The 27,062-nt window shown below is 37.6% G+C and overlaps 2 protein-coding genes across 3 annotated transcripts in view; one reads left to right on the forward strand and one right to left on the reverse strand.

Moving 5' to 3' along the window:
- LOC134531761 (macrophage mannose receptor 1) overlaps positions 1-27,062 on the forward strand; it is a 72,033-nt gene that overhangs the window by 35,982 nt on the left and 8,989 nt on the right. Inside the window, exons 8-11 of one of the 2 annotated variants that reach the window (XM_063367643.1) lie at positions 1,881-2,065; positions 7,979-8,072; positions 12,630-12,872; positions 15,010-15,194. In XM_063367643.1, the coding sequence (XP_063223713.1) occupies positions 1,881-2,065; positions 7,979-8,072; positions 12,630-12,872; positions 15,010-15,194 (707 nt within the window). The remainder of the gene's footprint in view (positions 1-1,880; positions 2,066-7,978; positions 8,073-12,629; positions 12,873-15,009; positions 15,195-27,062) is intronic. The other variant, XM_063367645.1, reaches the window with a different exon arrangement.
- The window catches only part of LOC134531760 (uncharacterized), a 164,788-nt gene continuing 139,151 nt past the window's right edge, over positions 1,426-27,062 (reverse strand). Inside the window, exon 5 of the mRNA XM_063367640.1 lies at positions 1,426-1,706. Within this exon, the coding sequence (XP_063223710.1) occupies positions 1,599-1,706 (108 nt within the window). The 3' untranslated portion in view covers positions 1,426-1,598. The remainder of the gene's footprint in view (positions 1,707-27,062) is intronic.

Consider the following 27,062-nt stretch of genomic DNA (forward strand, 5'->3'; position numbering starts at 1 on the left):
TGGCGGAATGATTTCATACTAGTTGGCGATATTTATACCTTGGCATAAGTGGTGGGAGGTCAGTCTGCTGGTGGCTTCCATGGAGAAAGGATCGGTCGCCATTTTTTTATTTTGCCCACAATGGGTTGGAACCGAGGATGTAAGTGCGTTTTATACTAAAATTTTATCATATTTTTTATTAATTTTTTATTAAAATTTGATTAATTGAATTTTTTTAAATAATTTGAATTTTTTTCCAAACATCTAGCATAAAAATTACGGATTTTCAAGATGGCAGCCGTAACGAAAATTGCAAAAGTGACATCATAATTCAAAATGGCAAAAAGTTCTAGAAAACATAATGGCGGAATTCAAAATTGCTGACATTTCGAGAAAACAAAATGGTGGATACAAGATGGCGGGACCAAGATGTCGGGCAAAAATTGCCACCGGGGTCAAGGTCAAGGTCATCCAAGATGGCCGCCGTGACGTCAGATGGCGGTCGTCACCAGGCACCTCAGACTAGAGCCAGTCCCCGGAGAAACTATTCTACACTACAGGTACATACTGACCTCTCTGTCAACGATTGGCATACACTGGGCAGTGTATAGCACACTGGGCAATGTATGGCACACTGGGCAGCATATGGCACACTGGACAATATATGGCACACTGAATAGTATGGCACACTAGGCAGTTTAAAACTTTCGACAGAAGAGTTTCTAGTTTGATTTCCGGTGGAGCCGAAACTAAATTTTTTGTAAGTGTGGGAAACCTGGCGAATGCTTCATTAAATCGGTAGATTCTCTCGAGGTCCTTCCATTTACCTCACCCGTTCTTTCCACTAATGCTCCATTCTAATTTTATCGCCACTCGCCTACTCTGATGACACCGTCAAGTAGGGCTGTTTTAGAAATACGTGAGAGAAATAAAATCAATATTATGGTTACTTCAGATGTCCAAACAATTTTTTAGATTCAAATGACATACTTACACTTATGTGTTCATTAAATTAACAAAACATTCTGACAAGAATGCAAATTACTACCATCAGATTTTAACTTATGGCAACGTTATAAATAAAATTAAGATAACAATTGAATAAACAAATACGTAATGTTTAAAAATCCACAAATCAGTCACAATGAAAACTAAATATCTAGTGCAAAATTTAAGAAAATCAGTTCACTTTATTTTATTTTCAAATTATTTTATTGTATACGTGGACTTTGGTTTGCCCCATATACAGCCACCTCCTATTAGGCCAGTTTAATATATTAGTCAATCTTTAAGAATAAGTCACGCATAGAACACATTATTTTAATTTCTTGTAATTAATATTATTTAAGGGCTATAACTGTTCAATTATTATGATATAACTCTTGCAAGTTTTTTTTTTCCGAATTTTCGCAACAGAAATTTACTAAATATTTTATACCTAAATATTTTATACTAGCAATAAGAACACACGCCGTTGCTCATAATTATACTTGATTATATTAAAAGCTTAAAAATAACATATAAATTTTACGAGAAAATAGTTTTTGGCCGAACAACGTACTTGCAGGAATATACCCTAAATAACAGTTATTATAGGAAAATGACATAACCGCCACTCGTCACGACGTGTGAGGCCAAGCCTTCAGTGGTGCTGAAGTGTAGATAACCGATAGCCAGAAGCGTTGGTTACGCAGAGGAGAGGGCACGAGGATATACACCATCTCAACCTGAAAACATAAAAAACAAAAGATAATAATAATAAATATTATTCCACCAACAAATTAAAATTATTTGAAAGTAAACAGAAGACAGAGAAGTACTGTCTCCCCGCTGCAGTCGATAGCGTATTGTTAATACGAGCGGAGGATGTTCCTGAAGGACAGCTTGTGTGTGGTTCGCAGGCAGGACTCTCAACAGCACGGGGTTCGATCACTGGCTGCCGAACGAGCCGAACAACGGAGACGGAGTCCGCAGCTCGGAGGAAGACTGCGTGACCTTCCACAAGGGCAGAGCGTACAACGACGTGGACTGCGACCGAGAAATGCCATACTTCTGCGAGGTAGCAGAACGGAACTTACGAAAAGATGTAATGAAATGAATTTTTATTCAAACTACATGTAAACACTGCACAATGTTGTATTAAGAAGTTTAATTTCTGGTATAACATTTTTCTGTGGGGGAAAAAACGTTATACTACATATATTACATATATTACATATCTTTGTAAAATTATTTAATGGCAATTTAATTTGGCTTTAGCTCATTACATTATCTCTGATATTAAGCTACATCCTCAATAGCGCGCACTGTTGCACAACCACGTTATACTACATATATTACATTTATTACATATATTACATATCTTTGTAAAATTATTTAATGGCAATTTAAATTGGCTTTAGCTCATTACATTATCTCCGATATTAAGCTACATCCTCAATAGCGCGCACTGTTGCACAACCATAACACTCATGATTCGAAGCTACCTCACACTAAACACAGCTGTTTGAAAAATTTCAAAATTTTGTTTCTTCAAATTTACTTGTTTTGAATTTTCAGTTTAAACATTTGAAATATATAAACGTATTGTTACGAGGCGGCCAGAGATGGTAGGAGCGGCGCGCTGGCAGTGCTTATCTCCAAGGAAACCCCGCTGAGACCTAGGTAATTCCCGTCTCTAGCCCTCCTTTTTTCGACCAGTGACTGTCCAAATAGTCTTGGTACCTTCTGCATCCGTTCGCTTGGTACGTTCTGCGCGTCCTAAGAGCTCCATCGTGAGAAATGGCGTAACTATAACGCAATTGTTCTTGCAGCTTTGAGTATTAGGTCGGAGATTCCGATGACGCGGCACTTCGGAAGAATAAAAAAACATTTCCAGGACGTCTCAGGTATTTAAGACTACGGCGACCTCCGGCGAGGGAGTGACAGGCTGGTGTGACATGGCGACACCGGCGCGTGTGTACTGGAGGCTGGTGACGACACTAGCAGATCTTCGGAGCGATCTGTGAAAGTAGTGAAGAGTTAAGGGTGAGTGACCCCTTGGCAAGCAATAGCAGGCGACAAGCAACGGATTCGTGTGTAAAAATAACATCATCGGTGACTGGAGCATATTATAGTACGGAGTTGTGTGTGCGGCGGACAACAGAGTAGCTCGAAGCATTGTTTTGGGACCAAGGTTTGCGGTTAAAGACGATCAGGAGAGAGAGCCACTGTCAAGCCGAACGCCATCGGTACAGTAAATAGTGGTCTTGCGACAATGCGATTAATTTATATACTGACAATTAAATGTTGTAATTTAAATAATAATGTAAATAAAGGTACAGAATTAAACAACTTTTAATTGATTGAGATATATCTTTTCCGGATATTGGTTTTTTCCCGATAGACACACACACTTTATACTAGCTGAAGTACCAGGGGTGGCCCGGGCTGTAAACAGGGTGAAGGGGGTTTGTTTAAAAATAGGATGTAGATACCTAGTAATTTTCTTCTTTATTTGAAAGTCATGTGTGCAAAATTTCATCTTGAGTTGCAATAATAATTATTTAAGTGTTAGAATAGGATTATGTATATGGGAGAGGGGTTGGAGGATGTATCGAGTGAAAAGTATTGATTCAAAATCTCAAGTATTCAATTATCTTTTTGTTAAAATCAGATGTAAATAGTAAGTAATGTTCTCATTTTTCATGCAAAGTGTGGAAAATCTTAATCTAGGAGTGTCAAAATAATGCTTTAAGTGGTAGGAAAGGTAAACAGGTTTTATTTCTTCGTGATATCATGTTTTCCTTGAATTTATTGTACTTAAATTGGATGTGGAAAATAATTTTCCTTTTTATTTGTTGTGCGTGAACAGTTCATAATTTCACCGTGAGCCCAAACCTGTTTTAAGGGGACAGAATTATTAAAAAATAATTGCAGAATATCAATCCGTCAAAACTAAATGTTATTTTGGGTGATGCAAGGTGAGCTGGTACAACACCTGAAATTTAAGCTATGTGAGAATCCGTGTCACTTAAATCCCTCCCTTCACACTCTTTTTGAAAAAAATTGCTGTGTCTGCCCCTAAATGCTGGCATTCCCAAGGGTTCAGTGCCCTCTTCATTAGACTGCTTCAGGCCTTTCCACCTTTTATTTATTTGTTCGCCCCTCTACAATTAGGCGTCTGACACCACAGACATAATGTGTTTGTGGTATTTGTAACCTTGTTTGTTGGCATTTTTGTAATTTAAGTATTAAGCCAGAGAAACTTGTGCTTTTTGTGGCTAACGCCATTATGTTTAGCTAAATTTTGTATTTTCAACGAGAGAACGAAGCTCATTGAGAATAGCAATGCTTAAATGTAGCCGCTATTGGGTACTGACAATTATTATTAATTTTTTTAGTAATTTTATTCATTTACTTACTTATTTCATAATTTGAGTGTTACTGTAGCTTTATACCTTTCAATTGTTTATTAAAGAATATATTGAATAAAACCTAATGTGATTCATAACTAGCCTAGAATTTAAAAAAAAGCTGGCGAAATGGGTTAGTCGTCACCAATTCTAGAATGGGATCTTAATTAGCTAGATTTTCATTGTGTGTAGGTTTCCAGTACGTTTCCTCACTTTAAAACATAAAATAAGACAAGTTCTATAATAGATATTGGCATCCATTTATAAACAAACCCCAAGCCACTTTTGTGTTGCTACGTACATTGCAGAGAGCATTTATTATTAAGCTGATGCCATACATCAAATTATATTAAAGTATATAAAATTGAAAAATAAAATATAAAAAAAATTACTTACGAATTTTGATCGTTATGTTAAAAATATATAATAACTACCTCATAAATCCTAGGGATGAAAGGACACTCCCTCCTTTCAAATGGATAACAGTTTTTTTTTTGTTCAGGCAACAGGCTAAAAGTTAAATTTATTGCAAGAGAGCATATTATTTATGTTAAAGCATTTTTACCAGAAAAGTTAAATTATTATATCACATCCTGAACTATATTTTTGGAAGTTCTAGTCTAAGACATTTGATATTACATGGCAGGAAATGTTCGAAGGACGTAGTGTAAACAGCTACGTGTGCGTGGTTACCAATTATGATGAAATCACATTTCGAAAAAAAAGACCTTATTAGAAGAAATAGGTACCTAAGACAGTGTTTCTAGGAAGCTGTTTTCATGTCCAACCTACCTTCAACGCAAAGGAAAGGCTATGGAATCAACTTAGGAGAGATGGTCGTGAGGCGAAGTAGACAGTTGTGTCAGGACAGGTTCAGACACGTAGGAACCGCGCGGTTGCAAACCGTGCCGTTTGAACCGCAAAATGGCGGACTGTGTGTTCAGACATTGCTGTCCGACCGCGGTTAGTAAGCGACTGGCGCTCAGTTTCAAAATGGAAGTAGAATAAAAAATACTTACTCTATTTACTCTGGTAATTGAAAAAAGAGAGCAAGAGAAGATGAAGAAGATATATTAGACGCATCCAATATTAATTTCTCGACTCGTTCATGGCCAATACGTAACATATCCTAAATTAATAATGCATTGAGAAAAATTATTTGAATACTTTAGAGAGTCAATAATGTTATTCAAAATATACCCACTCACTCCTGCTAATATCGGATTTTTGCACATTTTATTGAAATAATCATCACTCTGAAGATCTCACAATGCAAATATTTCCTTTAATACTTTAATTAATAATAAGTGTCGAAGGAATCCATAGCAAGCTCGTGGCATCGAGACTTTGAACCGGGCGGTGCCTGCAACGCAACTGAACACTCTCGTAGGATTCCATAGCAACAGAATGGCACGGACTCCACGCTATTCTACCGGATGTCCATAAAAGACTGTTCCAGATTTAAAATGTATCATAACAGTAAAATTTAGACTATATTCAACAAATAATATGTCGATTAAAAGTAAACTTACCCATATTTTATTACAAGTGTCCATATGTGCACCTTTAGTCATACGAGTCACATCCAACCTAAAGTGAAATTCTCCCAACACCTTTTATCACGTATCAAGTAATAAAATAAAAAGCTTCTTCAATTGTGTTTCTCGTATCTATCAAATCCTTGAGAAGTGGTGGAACAAAGAGACAATTTAATAATGCTCCAAGGAAAAATTCGCATGGATTATGTCGGGTGAACGTAGATGCCAGAGAAAATAGCTGTGTCGTCTCGACCATTATAAAAAAATCAATCGTTCTGGGACTTCGACGTTCAACCACTCTCTTGCAAAGTGATTCATATGGAGAATGCCCCCATGTTGCCAAATAATGTTTACAGGTTCACCCTCCAATAATTGGGGAAAGAGCCATCCTTTCGCGTTGTAAGCGAGAAAACAAAAAAGCAAAATTCACTCATGTGCTTATCTAAGACTGTTTCAGATACTCTTTAATTGTGACCTTGAACAAACACTCTACAATGCTTACAGTTGATACTATTAAATATTATAACTGGGACATTCTTTTATGTACAGACTGTAGTTTCCGGCAGTTGAAAACCAGTAACCACACAGTTTGACTAACCATACGGTTATGTCTTAATGGTATTGAAGATGTTCCTGTAAATAAAACCCGCAAGGGAACCGCGCAAATACAGAACCGCATGATTATCGCCATATCTATTATCTTTGAAAGATTTGTGCAATGGGAGTGCATGACTTGATGTAAGCTTTTGGACATGTGCCATTGCTAATCACGTGTATGTCTGTAGAAGAAAACTACAAAAAACCAAAAGACAAAAAATACAAATTAAGCATAAAATTGCTGTTGTCAACATGATATATACACCACATAATATTCCATAACAGGAATATGGTCAACAAACAAAGAAAAACAAAGAAAATTTGACTAAGAGAACGAAGAAAAAACCCACAAATGATGAATTGAACCCCAAAAAATTCAGCACAACAGTTGAAACGAGACAAAAACAAAACAAAAAACGAAAAGACGAAACAAAACACAATAGTTTTAAAACAGAAACAAGCCAGCACAACAGTTGAAACGAGACAAAAACACAACAAAACGAAAAGACGAAACAAACACAATAGTTTTCAAAACAGAAACAAGCGGCGTTTCAGGAACTGCTATCTGTTCCCGTCCTCAGGCAGAGACGCACATGGTACGAAAACACAGGTGCGACTGAGTAGGGGCTGGAAAAATCGCCATATTTGTACGAGGCCTAAGCTTGCCTTAAGCACATTCGAGTTGTATAGGGGGAATAATCAACCAATAGATGGCATATTATTATAACAGTTTATCTTCAATAAAAATTGTGTGCTTTTAATATTGGAAATGTTCCTTTTCAAGGCATAATTCACGAATCAAGAGATTAAAAGATCTACTTTGCACATTGCCATTATAACAACAGTTGAAGTCAGTGCCTAAATTAAATTTAATACCAAAGATCAATAACTTCACAGGGAAAAATATTTGTAGCAGCCTGTTGCTATTAACTTAAGTCATTCAACTAAATTATATATTATGCTTTAGAGGAGCCAAATTTGTGTCCTCATTTCTCTGACCCTATGCTCTGCCTTTCAGCGGAGGAGTATTTGCTGCAAATTATATTTTTATTGCTACATTTAAACTTTTATTTTGTTTTTTTATCAAGTAAATTGTAAAGAGTGTCGCATTATGATATTCAGGGTCTTATAAATCAGTTTTATTATATCTTTCGGCGTGGCCATTCCAAATATAACTTACCGCAATTGGTTCGAGTGGATAATTATAAGTAGTGCTTGTCAAACTGTATCTATTTATTTATATATAAACCTAATAATGCCATTATACGGACTCATTAAAACTATTTTTTAATAAATTATACATTCACTTTATTTTAAAACATAAATTCCTCCAAAGAAAAAACCTATTCTTTTATTCATGTATTGTCATTTTAATGCCAGGTATAATATGTAATTTATGAAAATTATGACAGCTTGCATTATTTAATGTAATTGTAATGCATGGAATAATTTTTCTTACTTCTTTTACAGAAACTGGACAAACATAACAGTGGCGAGAGTGCACAGACGGATAAAGAAGTCCGTGAACATCACGAACCACTGGAAGATCTTAATACTATCGGAGGTAATTCAGCAGAAATTTAGCAATAAGTACACTCGGTCAGTCATAAATTGCAGTAAGTTTATAGAGTTTTTTCGATAAAAAATCCAACTACAATTAAAGTTATTGCTTGTCCGCACGTCAACAACCTCTAAATCATTCGTAATTCTTCCTTCTTACCCCTTCCTCTTTTTTACCTTCCTCCTATGACATAATGTGTTTTTTCATAGCTCCTGAGACTTCCTTTCCTGACATTTTCTGCGCAGGCGAAGTGAGGATTACTCAGTGCGTAAAAGTGAGTTTTTCCATTGATACGTAATATTAAGAATTAAAATTACATCGCTCGTAGTCATCCAGCAGCTCTTAACTTGAATAACTTGGGTGGTTACCCTATGCGACTGAAGTGTCTGACATGGCATGGCCAGTGTTTTGACTAAGAAGGTTCATCGGTGATACGTTTTGTGCAACGTAACTGCGCTCTTAACTTTTAGCAATTTTCATTTTTGTTCACAGTAATCTTTCTAAATTTTGTTTGACTGCTACCTTCCACATTTAAGTTTCTGTTTACTGTTGAAGTGCTGCGGCACTTTGCACGTAAAATGTTTGTAGTGATTCTGACTAACGCGATAAGTGGCCATGCCAACACTGACGTATCCTGTGAACCTTTTACCAGCTTGTGATGTTTGTGCTGATTTGTTGTAAACGTTTATTAAATTTATGTTTAGCCTCAGTGTGAATCCCTGTTGTACTAATGTTTGCACTGATTACTTTCCTACGTGCAATTAAAAGCGTCCGCGGCCACACCCTGTATTATACGATTTAGTCCGTTTCACGCTACGTCTAAAGCAGTAGTGCTGCTATTTAAAATATGTTTAATGCGTTATAATATTTGACTGAAATCATATTCGTATTTCTAAAAGATTTCATCCTTGTAAGTTGCAAGACTTGTGTAATCGTTGAAGCTTATTCTATGTAAGATTATGTGTTTGATATCGCACACTATTTAGCTTAATTTGTACTATGTACTTTTTTTTCTGCTCTACAAAATTTGCGCATTTAGTGTGTTTCCTAACTTCTAGTATGAGCTTCGTGTTAGTTAAAATCTTGTAGCGTGACGTTACATTATCTGTGTATATAATTAGTTTGCCCTTGAGCCTAGAATGTTACCTCAGGCTTTCCTTTCCTTGTTTAGAGTTTTTGCATTGTAGTCTGTGTGGTTAATTGTTTTTGTTAATCTTAAAAAGCCTGCTTTAAAGTCAAGTTTTGCTAGCACACATCTAATATTATTGTTTTGCTATTATTATCGAGCGGTATTCATTGGTTATATATATTTCTATGCTATTTATAGTGTTAAAGTCAATTCTAGCCATTTGTGTAAGTCTAAAACCAAAATATATGTCTATAAATGTATGCGTTTGTACAGCCCAGTCAGACGGACTCGCCTTAATTCTAATTTTTTATGCATTATAATTTATTTTTCTCCTTTGTAATATTGTCAATCCGAGAGAAATTGTTGCAAATGAACTATCGACATTGGCTAATATTAAATTTAAATAAATGCCACCTTGTTATTGAGTTGTTTATGAACCAAACAGTTTTCTTTTGACTTAACATAGCATCGCCAGTGTACCGCCCTGACTGCTCTACCAAATTATATTCTTATGTGCACACGATTGTAGACAGCTGGGGAGTTGGACCCCTGGCAGCTGCAAAATAATCGAAAGTTTCTTCCTAGTTCCAGGTAAATGGATGTTCGTATAGGAACTACGCGCCAGATTCCAACTTCCTACAAATAAGTAAACTCATCACTCGTAAATTTACGAAGATAACGGGATAATTCGTAACCAGTGTTCTTCGATATTTAAGGCGTCAATTTTTAACAATGTAGTCCCTTGTATCTTTGTGGCGTGGCAAGCTGGAGTTTTCTTGGAAATTTTCATTCGCCAACCCCTTTTCCTTAATTTATTTTAATTTCCTACCAGGATGTTTATTTCATATAAATTTTCAGATAGCTTTAAGTGACATAGTTGAAAAGTTTTGTTAAAGGAAAAATAAATCGTTCGCATCTTTTGAGACTGATTTTTTTTTCTGTGGTAAAACTCAGATTTACTCTAAAAACCTTTGGTGGCTCTGCATGTATATTAGTGGAGTTATTCGTTGCCCATTTGAAATTGTGGCATTTAATGTTTCAAAAGATGGAAATATATACACAAAGCAGAATTCTTCTAATATAAAAACTTACTACTATCTTACATTTTACCCTAGCGTAACTTTGAGTTTATTGATTAATGTTTTATTTTTTTAAGTCCCGTAATAAGACTTATATATTATTTATGGTTGAAGTCAAGTTAACGTGTTTGTGAACCAATATTTACCAACTTTGTTTTGAAGACGAAAGCATCAGTAAATGACAAGCTGATTAATTTTATTTTCCAAATCATTAAACACCAGCTGTAGCTAAAGTAAAATTTAAAATTAAAACAAAGCAATCAATTCAAAAATAGCTAATTAATTCAATTTCAGTCATTAAGTATAAACCTTATACATGTTTTTCATGTGAATTCTTTGATGGTATTCATGTTTTCGGAGGCATTGAACATATTAGTTAAACTGTTAGCTCTTGTCAACGGATTGTAGCATATTCTTATTTATTGAGACAATAATTGTAAATCATAAATATTGTTTTTATAATATCAAATGAATATGAAAATTATTATTTAAGAAGAGTAAAATATTGAAGTACTAGTAATGGATTTTAATGTAAAAGGTTAGTCAAAATAATTTAATATAAACAAAAGTAAAAATTGGAAAATGTAAACTTAAAATACAAATCCATTTGCATTTAAAACAATTATACAGACACACAGACGAAGAAGATCCAAAGGAATAATGACCTCGGCATCATCATGTAACTTTTTATACTTATGCGTGATGACACTGAGGTAAACATTCTGGAGGCTGGCCCAGGTCCCCGGCCATCGCATGGCCAGGGAAGACCGGGTGAGGTGAATCTTCCGTGGGATAACTTTGCCATCCGCATTGAAGGGACAACACAACAACAAGTGTTTGACCGGGGAAGAAAATCACACACTAGTGAATAATTCTTGATACAACCGGGAAATGAACCCGTGACATTTGTCTAACCAACCCGGAGCAAAGGCCATGTCACACCGTCGAATTTTCGTCTGAAACAATAAACAAATTATTTATTCGTATTACTTTTCAAAAAAAGTTGGATGGATTAGTTTCAAAATGTTGTGGCGCAAATTTAAAATATTTGGCACAAATTAATTCTTCACCTAAATTCCCTAACATAAACTTTGTTAGCTCATGGTACATCCTGATAATATCGTTCCTACTAGAGTCCCACGATGGTTTTCTCAGTGCCAAAGCTGATACCCTGATGTAATTTCACCAGGCTAGTACTAGCCCACATTTTTCTTCTCGCCTCGGGCCACGAACGCGACCAGTAACAGTGTCCGACTTTGTGACCGGGAGCGCATTATATGCATTCTCCAAGGGCAGCCCACCTCCTAGAGCTCAGCTTAGGTTAGAAGCTACTGTCATTCCCTATTCTAGTGTTCCAGTGCTGTCGGGCAAGTATCGGCGCCCAACCTAAGACTTTTCTAACGAGCCAGCAGACCCCACCTTATCCATCTTTCGAGGAACCATGCCCAGATCAACGACTTATTCGCAATTTATTTTCTATTCTTGACCACTGGATCCAGTTTTTGGTTCCAGTGGAGTCCAAGAATTATTGTAAGATATGTGCAAGTATCATTTCAAGAATAAGTTCAACATATGGTGCAAGAGCGCAGAGTTTTCTCCGGCCTAAGCTCATACCTGAAGCCTACTAAATTTACGCCTATCCCTCTGGAATGAATAATGCGAGTATCTCCCTTTTCTAGTCACCACCAGTGAACGCAGTCAACGATTAAATATTGTGAAATCAAATTATATATAGTCCCGCACTGGTTGGGCTAACAAATGTTTCAACTACTTACTTAAATTTATTCAAGTCATTTTTTTTTGTGAAAAAACACGATTGTTAAATTTTTAAAAATATTTTATGTATTTGTAATTAATAACTTCTAACGGCATTGAATCTGATCAATGAAAAAGACTCATCAATTGTATTTTACAGATTAAATTATTATTATTTTACATGGAATTCCAAGTAACAATATTTTATTTATTTTACCTGCTTAATTTGTAATGCGTCCTTCGTCACATTAATTGCAAGTCATTCCTGTTTGTATTCTTGGCACGATTCTGATTGGCTCAATCAGAAATTTTTCAATATTTTTTTTTAAAACAGTCCTAAACTAAATATCAGATAATAACTCACGTTCATCCACCTACTTAAAAAACAAAACATGACTGCACTTAAAATGTTTCGATGTAATCATAACTCTTTAACTTTATTTGACAAATTTTCTTGGAAGAGTGCTGAAAGTGAAAGTTTTAATGCGTGACAGGGTACAATGGCCCATTGGTGCCTAGATTATAATACTAAACCACGTATTTGTTTGTTTTTTGTTCCCAGACTAAACCACGTATTTGTTTGTTTACTTCTCCCAGGTTACAGGATGTTCGACGGCCACTACTACAAGCTAGTGAAATCACCGGGACGTAACTGGGCAGAAGCTCGTGAGTCTTGCCAAGAAGAAGGCGGTGACTTGGCGGTCATCGACTCCCAAGAAGAAGCAGACTTCCTTTTACAGCTCTTCAGTAAAGATCCTTCAAGATGGGATCAGTATGTGTACGAAGCTTTCGTGGGTGTCACCGACCAGGCTTCGGAAGGAAACTTTTTAACATTCAACGGTAGGTTCAACGTTCTAATCGCAATTTCTTTAATTTAATGAAATAAAAAAGAGTTCAAAAAATGCTTTATTGTTCTCCAGGGGGTTTGTGTAATTACGTTTGTTTAGAATTTTGTGTAAGCATACACAGGTTGAGTAATGTAAACATACGAAGTAACAGACTTTAGTTGAAGTAAAGGTACGTTCTAAAGTTATGCAACTCTTCGTACCAAACCTGTGAGATAATATATAATATTTTTTAACTGATACTAACATTTAATTCCGAGAAATGAATAACCATCAAACGAGAAAAAAAATAGTAGGTACGTTTCATGTGTACCTGTTTGATGCATTTAGAACTGTTAAAAAAAACTTTTTCTGGCGTTCTTAGTGAAAATAATAAGCCTTCAAGACGAAAATTATAGCTAAATTGTTTTGAAAATATTGGATATAGAAAATAACAGTATAAATTTTCGGTTATAGTTTCGAGTGTATCACACAACTAAGCACCCACTCAAAATGGTTATCATATCTCTTCCTAAAGACAATCAGGATTTCATTAAGGTGTTAGAGAGAGTGACTACCTTCGTAGCGCAGTATGACGCACGTCGACTCTCGGTCCGAGGGGTTCTGGGTACGTGTCCCGAGTAAGACTTGACTGTGAATATGTAATATCTATATGTATAAAAACGTCAATTACATATTGTACAATAAGTCAAGAAAGTAGGCATGGTTTCCTCGATGATAAAAATCATTACGTGCGAGCAAAACATTTTTGTAAAAAAGAACTGAGATGGGGAAATTGGAAAACCAATAGTGTTTATTGGTCATGTATCTCAGAGGACAGGGGTTATAATCCCGAACCAAAAGTCCTCATTTTGTTTTTCCATTATTTCCATAAATTACTCCAGGCATTTGCTTCACTGTAGGCCATTGTCATTTACTTTCCCAATAGCTCTAATCTTTTCCTGACAAATTTTACTGCTTGTACTGTCCATGTAAACGACTGCCATACAATGGGCAGTATATAGTACACTAGGAAGTGTATGGCACACTGGACAGTGTGTGGTTCACTGGGGAGTTACATGTTTCGTTATTGGTGGAGCCAAAACCGTATTTTTCGTAAGTGTAGGAAACCTGGCGAACGCTTCATTTATTCGGTAGTTTTTCCGGGGTACTATCATTTTCCCCTCTCCCTTTCATTCCACGAATGCTTCATTCTCATTTTATCGTCCCTCACCGGCACGAATGACACCTTCAAGCAGGGCTGTTTTAGAACTATGTGAGAGAAATAAAAATCAATAATGAGGTTCCTTAAGTTGACCACCATTTTTAGTTTTACATGACATTAAAATAAAATGTAAAATATGACAAGAATACAAATGACTACAATCATAGTTTAAATTATGGCATAGTTATAACTAAAATTAATATTTTAATTGAATATACAAATAAATAATGTTTTATATTCACAAATCAGTCGCAATGAATACTCTAACGTAAAATGCAAAAGTTTCGATAATCAGTTCAATCTATTTAATTTCAAATTATTATCTTGTATATGTGGCCCTTGGAATTCTCCATTTAACGCCGCCTCCTCTATGGCTGTAAAAATCCTAATTTAAATCATTAAGACTAGTCTCACAGTGTTCTGGTTATTTTACTTTCTTGCAAACACAATTTTTTTTTTTAAGTTTCTCAACAGATATATACTAAAAATTTTATACTAGCGGTAAGACGTTAAGTCGTTGTTTATAATTAGTATAAACATTAACAGTTTGAAAAAAATATATATAAAGAGAGAATATTTTTTGGCCCAACAACATAATTGCAGAAATATCTCTTAACAACAGCAATTATAGGAAAATGATTTAAACACCATGGATTGCGACATGTGAGGCAGAGCCTTTAGTGGTGCTGAAGTGTATATGACCGATATCCAAGGGCGTTGATTACGAAGGGGGAAGGAGAGGAGGATATACACAACCTCAACCTGAAATACTTAAAAAATCTAATAAATCTATTATTCTAAAAACAAATTTGTAGAATTTGAGAGTAAACTGAAGACAAAGAAGTTCTGTTTCCCCGCTCCACTCAATAGCGTGTTGTTAATACGACCGGAGGATGTTCCTGAAGGACAGCTTGTGTGTGGTTCGCAGGCAGTTCTCTCAACAGCACGGGGTTCGATGACTGGATGCCGAACGAACCGAACAACGGAGACGGGGTCCGCAGCTTGGAGGAAGACTGCGTGACCTACCACAAGGGCAGAGCGTACAACGACGTGGACTGCGACCGAGAAATGCCATACTTCTGCGAGGTAGAAGAACGGAACTTACGAAAAGATGTAATGAAACGATTTTTTATTTAATCTACATGTAAAAACTGCACAATGCTGTATTTAGAAGTTTAAATTCATGTATAAAACTTTTCTGTGGGCAAAAAAATTATACCAGACTACATATCTCTGTAAAATGATTACATGGCAGCTTTAATTTGACTTTCGCTCATTACGTTTTCTTTGATATTAAGCTTAGGCTACATCCGCAGTAGCACGCAGTGATGCACGCGCACAACTCCTGATTCGAAGCTACCTTCACACAAAACACTGCTCTTTGAAAAATTCGAACGTTTTGTTTCATCAAATTTACTTCGGTTGAATTTTCAGTCTAAACCATTAAAATTAATAAATTATTGTTACGAGGCGGCCAGCGAAAACTAGAGCGGCGCACTGGCAGTGCTTATTTCTAGTGAAACCCCGCTGCGACCAAGGTAATTCCCGTCTCTAGCCCCTCTTCTTTGACCAGTACCTGTCAAAATAGTCTTGGTACCTTCTGGATACGTTCGCCTGGTACGTTCTGCGCGTCTTAAGAGCTCAATCGTGAGAAGTGGCGTAACTATAATGCAATTGTTCTTGAAGCTTCGAGTGTTAAGTCAGGGATTCCGAAGACACCACACTTCGAAAGGTTACAAGACCTTTCCTGAAAGACTCAGGTATGTAAGACTACGGCGACCTCCGGCGAGGAAGTGACAGGCTGGTGTGACATGGCGACACCGGCGCGTGTGTACTTGAAGCTGGTGGCGACACTAGCTGATCTTCAGAGCGACTAGTGAAAGAAGTGAAGCGCATTGGATGAGTGATCCCTTGGGAAGTGATACCAGGCGACAAGCCAAGGCTTCGTGTGTGAAATAAGATCATTTGTTACTGGAGCATATAGTACGGTATCTTGTTTGCGACGGACAAAAGAGTAGTGCGAGGCATTGTTTTGGGACCAAGGTTTGCGGTTAAAGACGATCAGGAGACAGAGCCACTGTCAAGCCGAACTCCATCGGTACAGTAAATAGGGGTCTTGCTACAATGCGATTAATTTATACACAGTCAATTAATTGTACTAATTTAAATATTAATGTAAATATTAGGTACTTGAAACCACATTTAATTGATTGAGATATATCTTTTCCGGATAAATTTTTTTCCCTATAGACATACATATTTTATACTAGCTGAAGTACTTGGCGTGGCCCTGGCTGAGGGTGAAGGGGATTTGTTTAAAAATAGGATGTAGATAGTAAATTTCTTCTTCATTTGAAAGTAAAGTGTGCAAAATTTCATCTTGAGTTGCCCAAATAGTGATTTAAGAGTTAGAATATAATGATGTCTGTGGGAGACGGGTTGGGGAGTTGATCGGGTGACTAGTATTGATTCAAAATCTTACGTATTCAATTATCTTTTTATTAAAATAAGATGTAAATAGTTAGTAATGATTTTATTTTTCATGCAAAGTGTGCACAATTTTAATATAAGAGTGTCAAAATAATGCTTTAAGTGGTAGGAAAGGTAAATAGTTTTTTTTTTTTCGTAATATGTTTTCCTCGAATTTTTTTTTTTTTAATTAGATATGGACGATAGATTTACTTTTATTTTTTGTACGTAAACTTTTCACTATTTTACTGAGAGCCAAAAATCTGTTTTAAGGTGTAGTAAAGTGTAATGGAAGTAACTATCTCTAAACTTCATTTAAATAGGTAAAATTGTAGTTTTAGCAGTAATATAATTTTTGTTTTTAACATCAATAGTGAAAATTTTCATTATGGAGCAAAAAAAGCTAGATGGGATGAGGTAATTTTTAGAAATATAATGTATTTAATTAACCTTTTTTCATTAATACATGATGTAGACAGAAATTTTCAGCCTCATATGAACGTCAAGTTTACAAGATGTTATCGAGGTGTACCAGTACCAGTACCATACTTTAAGTGATGGGAAAGGTTAACAGAGGGCGGTATTTTCTATTCTCAAATAAATCATATAAAGGGGGGGGGGATTTTAATTATATTAAGATTTTTAATTTTCTCTTAACTTAAACGTCGAGTTTGTAAAATTTCATAAATAAAACCATAATACTTCTTTAAATGTGGCTGAGCATGCTGCATACAGATTAGTAGACAAAATACACACTCTGCCTACAAACTGCAGCACATATACCACTTCCAACCACTGTTGTTTACGGCCAATCCACCCCACCACGCGCGACTAGATGTTCAATTGATAAGAACATATTTCAATGAAAAAAGATATAATTTTTAACCTTTTCTTTGGTTTTATAGGAATTAAAAATCTGAATTTGAAATTGTCATTAGAGTAGCAAAAATGACACATATATACTTACATTTGTTACATCCAACATACAGTTACATACAACTTTCTCATATTTAGAAAGTATTTAATTATGACATTACAGTGAAACCCACAATTTACACTTTTCAAGGGCCCGATTAAAATAAACGCAAACAACAGGAAAGTGTAACTACGGGAAAGTATTTGTTACAGCTCCAAATCCTGGTGTATGCTTGCAGCTTGAGTTACTGATGCAATCAAAATATTTTCCTTTACATAATTTAAATTTTGTAACGTTTAAATTTTTTGTATCTTTTGGACCCTATTTTTAACACTTTTATCAGACATGCAAAAAATAATAAGGCAAAGCCTCGAGCCCGTATGTGTTTAGATGTCGTTAGTTTGTTTACCATTATGTATTAACTAACGTCAAGTCTATAAATTATATTTAGTTTTATCGAACAAATTTGTTCACTTGTTGGACTTTTTATTCTTTGCGCTGGCCAGTGTAAGTCGTCCGGCATAACTCAGTGGTCACAAACCCTGGTAGTAGCCTACCTCTAAGCGCTCGCGATGTGAGGAGAAGCGTAGACCGCAAGAGGAGGACCACGTGACGTCACTGAACGAGTGAACCAAGTGGGTGTTGGACCGGACTGTTGGATGGTGTGTGTTGGTTGCTGACGGCTGCAGTCAGTGGTAGTCGCTGGCAGTGTGAGCGAGTTGTAACCATTCTTCCTGCTAACTTGGAAGAGGGGTTGCGTCCCCGACCCACTCTGGGCGCGAAGGGAAATTCCAAAAATTATGAAAAGGTATGAAAGGCTACACCATAAAAAATTCCCCATACCAATGCCCAGGGGTCAGGCCAAAAACTTTAAAACATACAAAGCAAAGCAAACATAATTCCAAATAAAGGCAAGACTTTGGGTAATTACTATTAAAAAAAAATAATTTTTGAAAATTAACATTTACAACAATATAGAGTGCCGAAACGGGACGCACAGGACGTGTCACGAGTTGGTCGGGAGAACGAGCTAGTGAACTGCGATGAGTGAGTTGTCGACGAGAAAAGTTAACGAGCGATTTACTGCTTCAATGCGCCCGTGGTCGTGCGCAGCGAAAATCCATTGTGACACCAAGCGTAGCTTCGCACTGTCTCTTTAAAGTTATACAAAACGTTGTGCGCCCTGTATCTACAGTGGTCGTCGACCGTCAACCGATGCACAAATTATGGTGAGCGTAGTACACAAACAAAACAATTACGTGATCAGCGGCATACCGAAGTACGTGATCTACAGTACGTCAGCACCACACCAACCACTTTAAATGTAATCTTGTTAATCAAAACTTAACGAAGCGATCAAGCTACGACATACCGAGTTCACGAATGAAGTACGACCAAGACAAACACAACTGCTATCTAGTCATTAAGATGTGTATCATGATTGTTAAACACTTAGAATAAGCATGCCTATGAGCTTTTAAATGTTAATTTTTTTAATTTATCTTAATTAATATGGTGCTCCTTACTTATCTAATAAAATTCTCACAATATTATTATTTTTTTAAATTGTAGGTACAGTCAAAATAAGTGTCTAGGCATAAATCCAGACGGAATACTTACTTCCATTACACCCCAAATCCCATGGAATATCCTAACTATGCTGCGTTCGAGAATTGTTAAATGTTTAGTTAGTGTGGTGTTTAAAACCGCTAAATGTCGACATAATTCATAAAAAAAATTAGTGTCATCACAAATGCGGATCTGAACATGACAACCCACCATTTTAAATATATTGAAAAGAAATACTACCTATTGTAGCTGTTACCACGGTGAGACTTACGAAAAAGGTTTATTTATATATTTATAAAAATAGATATATATCACTTTTTTATAGACACTATAACTGTTGCACAATTTTTCTCAAGTCACTTGCAAACTAATACATAAAATCTGTTAGTGGAAAATCTCGGACGAGTTTGTTAATGGGCAATGTCCCTTTAAGGGGTAGAATTCCTGGTTCATTCTTAGTCTGAAAGCATACGATTACTAGTTATTTAGTATTCAGGACCTCCGTGGGTGCAGCAAGAATATCAATGCCATAGTATTCGATGTGATTTTTCCCGTTTATGCCGAATCGATGATCCTTTTATCCCCCACCTACGAATTACAGTTTTCGATGTAGTGTTTTGTTTTCGATCGCGTGGTTTTTTTTTTTTTTTTTTTTTTGTGTGAAATCAACATGGTTCTTCCTTACTGGTAGTGACGATCGCCAGGGAGAAGGGTGAAGGGGTGATATATCCTCCCTCCCAAGAATGTATTTTAAAAAATTGCAGAAAATCTTTCCGTGAAGACAGTATGTTATTTTGGGTGATGCAAGATGAGCTAGTACAACACCTGAAATTTCGACTATGTGAGAATCCGCGTCACCTAAATCCCTACCTTCTAACCCTTTTATGAAAAAATTCCTGTATTCGCCCCTACATGCTAGCATTCCCAAGGGTTCAGTGCCCGTGTTATTAAAATGCTTAAGGCGTTTACACTTTGTATTTATTTGAAAGCCCCTCTTCAATTAGGCGGCTGACACCACAGACATAATGTGTTAGTAATCATGTGTGACCTAGTTTGTTGGCATTCTTTTGAATTTAAGTATTTGGCCAGCGAAACTTGATCTTTTTGTGATTTCGTCCTACTGCCTCTGCCACTCGAAATGGTTCTTCAAGGGCGCCAACTGACCTTGATTTCGTGTCTGGGGGCTAGTTCACAGGGCGAGCATAGACTCTTTTCAGGGTGTGATGTCGCCGCATGGCTCCAACAGATGGCAGGAATGGTCCCTAGCTCTCTGAAGGTTAAAGCCCGAGGGAACAAGGTTGGCGGATCCCGCGACGCACACACGCTGGTAAAACCCGGGTTGTTTCCTCCGCACTGCGTGCACACAACATGCCGTGTCGATCGCTGATGATCCGAACATCGCATAGCTTCGTAGTGTCACACAGTCGATTGTCGCGCGGACGACAATCAGTCGAATGTCGCGCGGACGACAATCGACTCGCCAGCAGAGGCTGGTGTTCGTCGCGTTGCCTACCCTCCAGAGAGAAGGTGTCGAGGTGACATAACGGACTACGCGACTGAGGTGAGCCCTTGGGCGACGTCAAATTACCCCCCCCCCCCTTGTCCCTCAGAAAGGCAGTTATGCCCCTCGAAGCTCCCTACCACACGAAATGCCTCAGGGTCAGTTTCTCCCCCGATATTTGAAGTGTCTCCTGGGGATTCTGTGATTGGAGCCGAGATGGTGACGATGGAGGGTTGAGTTGGATGTATCAAGGGAGGACGGCCATCACACTCAGGTAGGGGTGCGTTGTGTTTTGGTGTTCAATTTGCCTTCCAATGTGGGCGTCGCACTTGTAGTCCACAAGGTGGCGTGGTGCTAAATGGGTTCGGGCGGAGCATCTTAGCCCTTCGGGCTGGCCTGCCCTCGGGCGCTGATCAGGTTTGCCTGATGTGGTTCGGTTTCGTCCATGAGTCCATCCTCCTTAGATTGTTCGGTCTCGCGTTGCTCTGGTTCCTCCACACTCATTTTAAACGACAAGGCATCCAGGCTCAGGTCAAATGGCCACTGTGGTTGGTTCCCAGCCTGGCCACCCTGGCGAGCTGGACCAGGAGTTGTCGTCTGTCTCGCCAGGGAATGTGATCAGGGGGTCAACCTGGAATCAGGCGTATTGGGGTCGTCCCCATCGTATGGCCCTACTGACACCTCCACAGGGTCCAGCCGGTCCATCAGGCTCTTGAACTCGCGCAGCGTCGCGCTACCTGGACGAGACGTGGGGTGAGTGTTGGGTGTCTGACGGTCAGATAGAGACATGGGACGAGTATCAGGGGGTGAGTGATCTGAGTGAGGTGTGGGGTGATCACTGACTGGATACTGGTCAGCCTGGGGTGTGGGGCGAATGGCGGTGGGTTGACGGGCATTTTCATTGCCTTCCATTGGGGTAGCATAGGTGCCTGGGGGTGGGACAAGACGCAGATCATCCCGGTGGATCTTTGTCGGCCTACCATTTGGAAGCCTGATCAAGTATGACATGGGTCCCATCAGTTGTAGTACCTCCCGGGGGGGCTGCCCACTTGGGGCTCAAACCCGCACAGTATTTATTGTTGCCGGATGATAGTTGGTGCAATTGGGCATACACCATTTGTCCGGGTTCCAGTGGTGCTGGGAGGTTTGGTGACTGGAATGTATGTGTGGCAAGGAATTTGGCCCGGCGTTCCCGTGTCTCCTCCCTAAGGTCAATAGTAGGGGGCTGGGTGATAGCTCCGGTCACCCCCGCAACTCTGAGTTCCCCAGGCAGGGCGAGGTTCTGACCATGGAGTAACTCAACGGGGGTATGGCCAATAACCACGTTGGTCCACCACTGTAGGCAGTACAGAGGCTTGGGAAGATGGCAATAGGCTGAAAAAAAATTATTACAAGGGAGAATATTATTTATGTTAAAGTGTTTTTAACAGTAAAGTAAAATAATTATTTCACATCCTGAAATTTATATTTTTGGAATTTCTAGTCGAAGACAGTTGATATTACATGGCAGGAAATGTTTAAAGGACGCAGTGTAAACAGCTGTGTGTGTGCTGTTTGCGCTTACCACTTCTGGTGTAAATTCATTTCGAAAAACAAGAGCTTGTCAGAAGAAAGGCTTAAAACAGTGTTGGCTAGTAAGCTGTTTTCATGTCCAATCTACATTCAACGCCGAGGACAGGATCTTAAATCAACTTAGGAGAGATTGTTGTGAGGTGAAGAAGACAGTTGTGTCAGGACAGGTTCAGACTCATAGGAACCATGAGGTTGTAAACCATTCCATTTGAACCGTAAAAAGGCGGGCTGTGTGTGCAGACATTGCTGTCCGACCACGATTAGTAAGCGACTTGCGTTCGCGGCGTGTGGCGAATATTGTCAGTTTCAAATGGAAGTCGAAAAAATAATACTCTATTTACTATTATAGTTGAAAAAAGAGAGCAAGAGGATAAGATGAAGGCAGTATTAGACACATCCAATATAAATTTCTCGACTCGTTCATGGCCAATTCGTAAAATTATATCCTAAATTAAGAATGCATTGAGAAAAATTCTATGGATATTTTAGAAATTCAATAATTTTATTCAAAATATACCTACCAACTCCTGCCAATCTAGGTTTTTGCCAATTTTATTGAAATAATAATCTCTCTGAAGATCACACAATGCAAGTCTTTCCTTCGATTCATAAATTAATAATTAAGTGCCGAAGCAATCCCTAGCGAGCTCGTGGCATCGAGACTTTCGAACCGCGCGGTGCCCGTAACTCAACAAAAACACTCTTGTATGATTCCATTGCAACATATGTGCATGGGCACCACACGATTCAACTGGATGTTCATAAAAGACTGTTCCAGTTTCAATTGTGTATTATAACAGTATAATTTAGACTATATACAACAAATAATATATCAAATTGAAGGTAAACTAACCTATATTTTATTACAAATGTTCATATGTGCACCTTTAGTTATACGACATACATCCAACCTAAAGTCTAATTCTTCCCACACTTTTACTATCGCATCTCGAGTAATGGAAGCAAAAGCTTTTTCAATTATGTTTCTCGTCTCTGGAAAATCTTTAAGAAGTTGTGGAACAAAGACACAATTTTTATAATGCTCCAAAGGAAAAATTGCATGGATTATGTCCAGTGAACTTAGAGGCAAGCGGAAAAGAGCTGTGCTGTCTCGACCAGCGTTCTGGGACTTTGATGTACATCCAGTCAATTGCAAAGAGATTTAAATGGGGACTGCCCCTAAACCTGTTGCCAAATAAAGTTTACAGGGTCACCCTCAACGAATTGGGGAAAGAGCCATTATTACGCGTTGCAAGCTAATCTAAAACTGTTTCATTACCTTCATTAATCGTGACCTTGAACCAATACTCTACAATGCTTATTGTTGATACTATTAAATTTTATAACTGGGACATTCTTTTAAGGACATACTGTATTTTCATCAATTTAGTTGCAATAGCCGCATGGTTTGACTACCCACACGGTACCTAGTGTCTTAATGGTATTGAAGATTAGATTTAAATAATACCCGCAAGGGAAACACGCAATTACAGACCCGCATGATTATCGCCATATCTGAACGAAGCCTCGAGCTTACTTTAGGCATGCCCGAGTTTTGGGAGATATAAGTATGCAAGTGATGCCATATTGTTTCAACATTTGATGTTGTAAAGTTACATTTTCAAGACATAATTCACTAATCAAGAGATTAAAAGAGCAACTGTGTATATTGACAGTATTATAAAAGTTGAAGTCATTGCCTAAATTAAATTCAGTACCAAAGACGAATGACCTTACAGGCAAAAATATTTGTAGCAGCCAGTCACTATTGACTTCAGACATGCAACTAAGTTATATACTATGCTGAAGTAGCTTGGCTTCTGGGTTGTAGCAGTGTCCTAGGCAAATAATTCACAAATAATTCAAATAATTCATATTTTCCAAGGACACGGCTACAACCCAAAAGGCAAGCTACTTCAGACAATGGCCGTGAAAGCCTGCGAACATTATATACTATGCTCTAGAGGAGCCAAATTTGTGTCCTCATTTCGCTGACCCTATGTTCTGCCTTTCAGCGCAGGAGCATGTGCTGCATATTAGTTTGTTAATGTCAAATTTAAACTTTTATTTTTGTTTTATATCAAGTAAATTGTAAAGTATATCGGATTATGAAATTCAGGGGTTCATAAAAAATATTTATTATTTCTTTCACCGTGGCCATTCCAAACATAACTTTCTGCAGTTGGCTCGAGTTACCACTAATTGTTTAGCACTTAACAGCTGTGTGCCACTCAGTTTCTTATTGCCACGATGATTAAGCCATTTTCACTAATTTCCCACTTGCCAGCACATACGGTTTCAAGTGTCATGTGCAGGGACTATATATTCAGACATGTGCCTTTCGCCGGCACGATTTTGCACTTCTGAAATTACATGGGCCATGCTTTTCTTACACAGCTTCCATGCTGGGCTGACAGTTGACATTGTCCTGCCCTAGCTTAACTCACCCTCATCTACACCCTTTATTTAGCTCTTCTTTGAACTGTTGTACCGAAAATTATACCCCTTAATTTTTATGTATGCCTTGGACTGGGCACTGTCCCACCTTTCTGCATTGTCACAACACATGGTGGTCAATATAAGTAATAAGTATATCCCCCTATCACCCTGAGCAATGAGCATATAACTTCCCCTTAGATACCATCTGTAGTACACATGGCTCCATGCTGCTGCTGTACTCTCTAAGTCGGCCTAAGTAAAAACTATATGGCTCCAATACTAAGCTTACTTTCGCGCCACGTACACCATCTTCCAGTCACTTCGGCAACTAATGACTGTCCAGAATGATTCTATGTAGCACTGCATGCGACTCTACACATTTTCTAAAGAACTTCTTCAGCCACCACCCTCTTCTCGGCTCTAAGTCCAAATTTAACTATGTCTATCATCAACCCCGTTCAGGCAGTCTCACGGCAACCTCACAAAGGGTTTGACCTACCGTTCTCGTATATTTTTGTTTCGTTGGAAGTCACTCTGAAGAGATCAAGAGATGTAGGTAGTTATTTAAAATAATATGAAGTTAGTATCCTTATATTTGATTTATATCAATATGTTGTGTTTCATTGTAATTTTTTGTGGCTTTGTCTTCATTGTTTCATCTAATATTCTGTGCTTTCTTGGCCCACAAGAAATAAAAATTCAAAAATTTTTCCCACAGCAGTAAGTGGAACTCACCATTTGAAGCAAACCCAAGTTTCTAGTTTCAAAAAACATTTTTTTGCCATTCCTGTTCATTCTTTAATTGGATTATGTTTACAGTGCCCTAATTAACTTTCATATGTTTTAAACATTAAGTTATTAAAGGGTAAAAGACACACAATTAGATAAATGTTTGTTATTTATCATTTATTCATTTTACCTTATTTAACTATTTACAATTCTAACATGTTCTAAATAAATATATGTGAATTGTTTATTATATTCTGAATACATTCATGAAGTTTTATAAATATAAAAATTTGGAAATAGTGTCACACAAATGGTAGCAGAGCATGGTAATGATCCACAGACCTCCGGATTATGGCTCCCCTATGCTTGTTGCTAATGCTTTTGAAACATATAAAACCAAGTTGGCACATTTCAATTCCTTACCATCTACCATTATCATGGGATATGCGGGTAGGAACAGAGTCTTCAGAAAAGTGAAGGGCAGCGCAAGGCCAGACCAATTTGTGAGCAAGCTGTAACACAGGTAGATGCAGCAATCCACCTCGATGTGGGACTGTTGGTCGATATATCGACTCTCAGCTGCTGCGATATTGAGACAGTGAGTTCATTATCGAAATTGAACCAACACAGGTGCAAGGAATTTATGATTTGAATTTTCTTAAAAAAAAAAAGGTTCGTAATGCTCCCCTCGCAATTAAAATATTTAAAAAAACATTAAATAATTGGTTAATTGTAAGTAATGTTTCTGTTTAATATTTTAACCTTATGCCAATAAACTGGCTCCTTTAACCCTTTCCCTAGTATTAACGTTAATAAACGTGCGTATTTTAACTGTGCCCGATAGAGTATTCACGTAAATAAACGTTTCTAGCTTTGTACAAACTAGTATGCTCGTCAATGAACGGAGATGCGCATCCGGCTTTGTTGTAGTTGTTGTGCTATCTAGTGAGCCTTATAGTAACTAGCTGACAGTGTTTTCTGGTGCCGCATAGATAGCAGCACTAATTCCAATTTGCTGTGGTCTGGAATATCACTGTTTGTTTTATCTCTTGCTAGATTCCGTGGTTGTGACTTTCGCTTCGCGCGCATTTTCTAGCAAGATACTTTCGCGAGTATTTTTTGATAGTTTATTTATTGTTGTTAGTGTCGTAATGTTTATAAATGGCATCGTCACGTAAACGAAAAGCGCTTTCGGAAAAAGAACTTTCAGAAATAATCACGAATTGGGAGTCGGCAAGTGACATCAGTTCGGTAAGTGAAAGTGAAAATGATACTGAAATAGAAATTGATTTTGCAGATAACGAAACAGTATATATACAATCAAATCCAGATGTTACCGCGTGTGTTCACGACTTATTTATGTGGGAAAAAAACGATAATTTTATGCCACGTGACTTACCATTTGACAACACACGTTCGGGACTTACAGGAGAATTAGTGCTACTCGAAAACCCAAGTGAATCGGACGTGTTCAAATTTATGTTTGACAGTGATCTTGTTGAACATATTGCGACAGAATCTGACAAATATCACTCGTACGTAACTCACATATCTGAGGTGAAAAAAAAATCCAAACTGAACCTATGGACAAAACCAACAGTTTCTGAGCTGTATACTTTCCTAGCTGTAATACTATTGATGCCTCACACTGCAAAAAACCGCATAAATGATTACTGGTCCACCGATCCCATTTTGGCTACACCCATATTTAGCAAATTATTTTCACAAGACAGATTTTTGCTTTTGCTCCGTCTTCTACATTTTTGTGATCCTTACAGCCAGTTAG

This window comes from Bacillus rossius, chromosome 5 (genome assembly GCF_032445375.1).
Source record: "Bacillus rossius redtenbacheri isolate Brsri chromosome 5, Brsri_v3, whole genome shotgun sequence".
Taxonomy (NCBI): Eukaryota; Metazoa; Arthropoda; class Insecta; order Phasmatodea; family Bacillidae; genus Bacillus; species Bacillus rossius.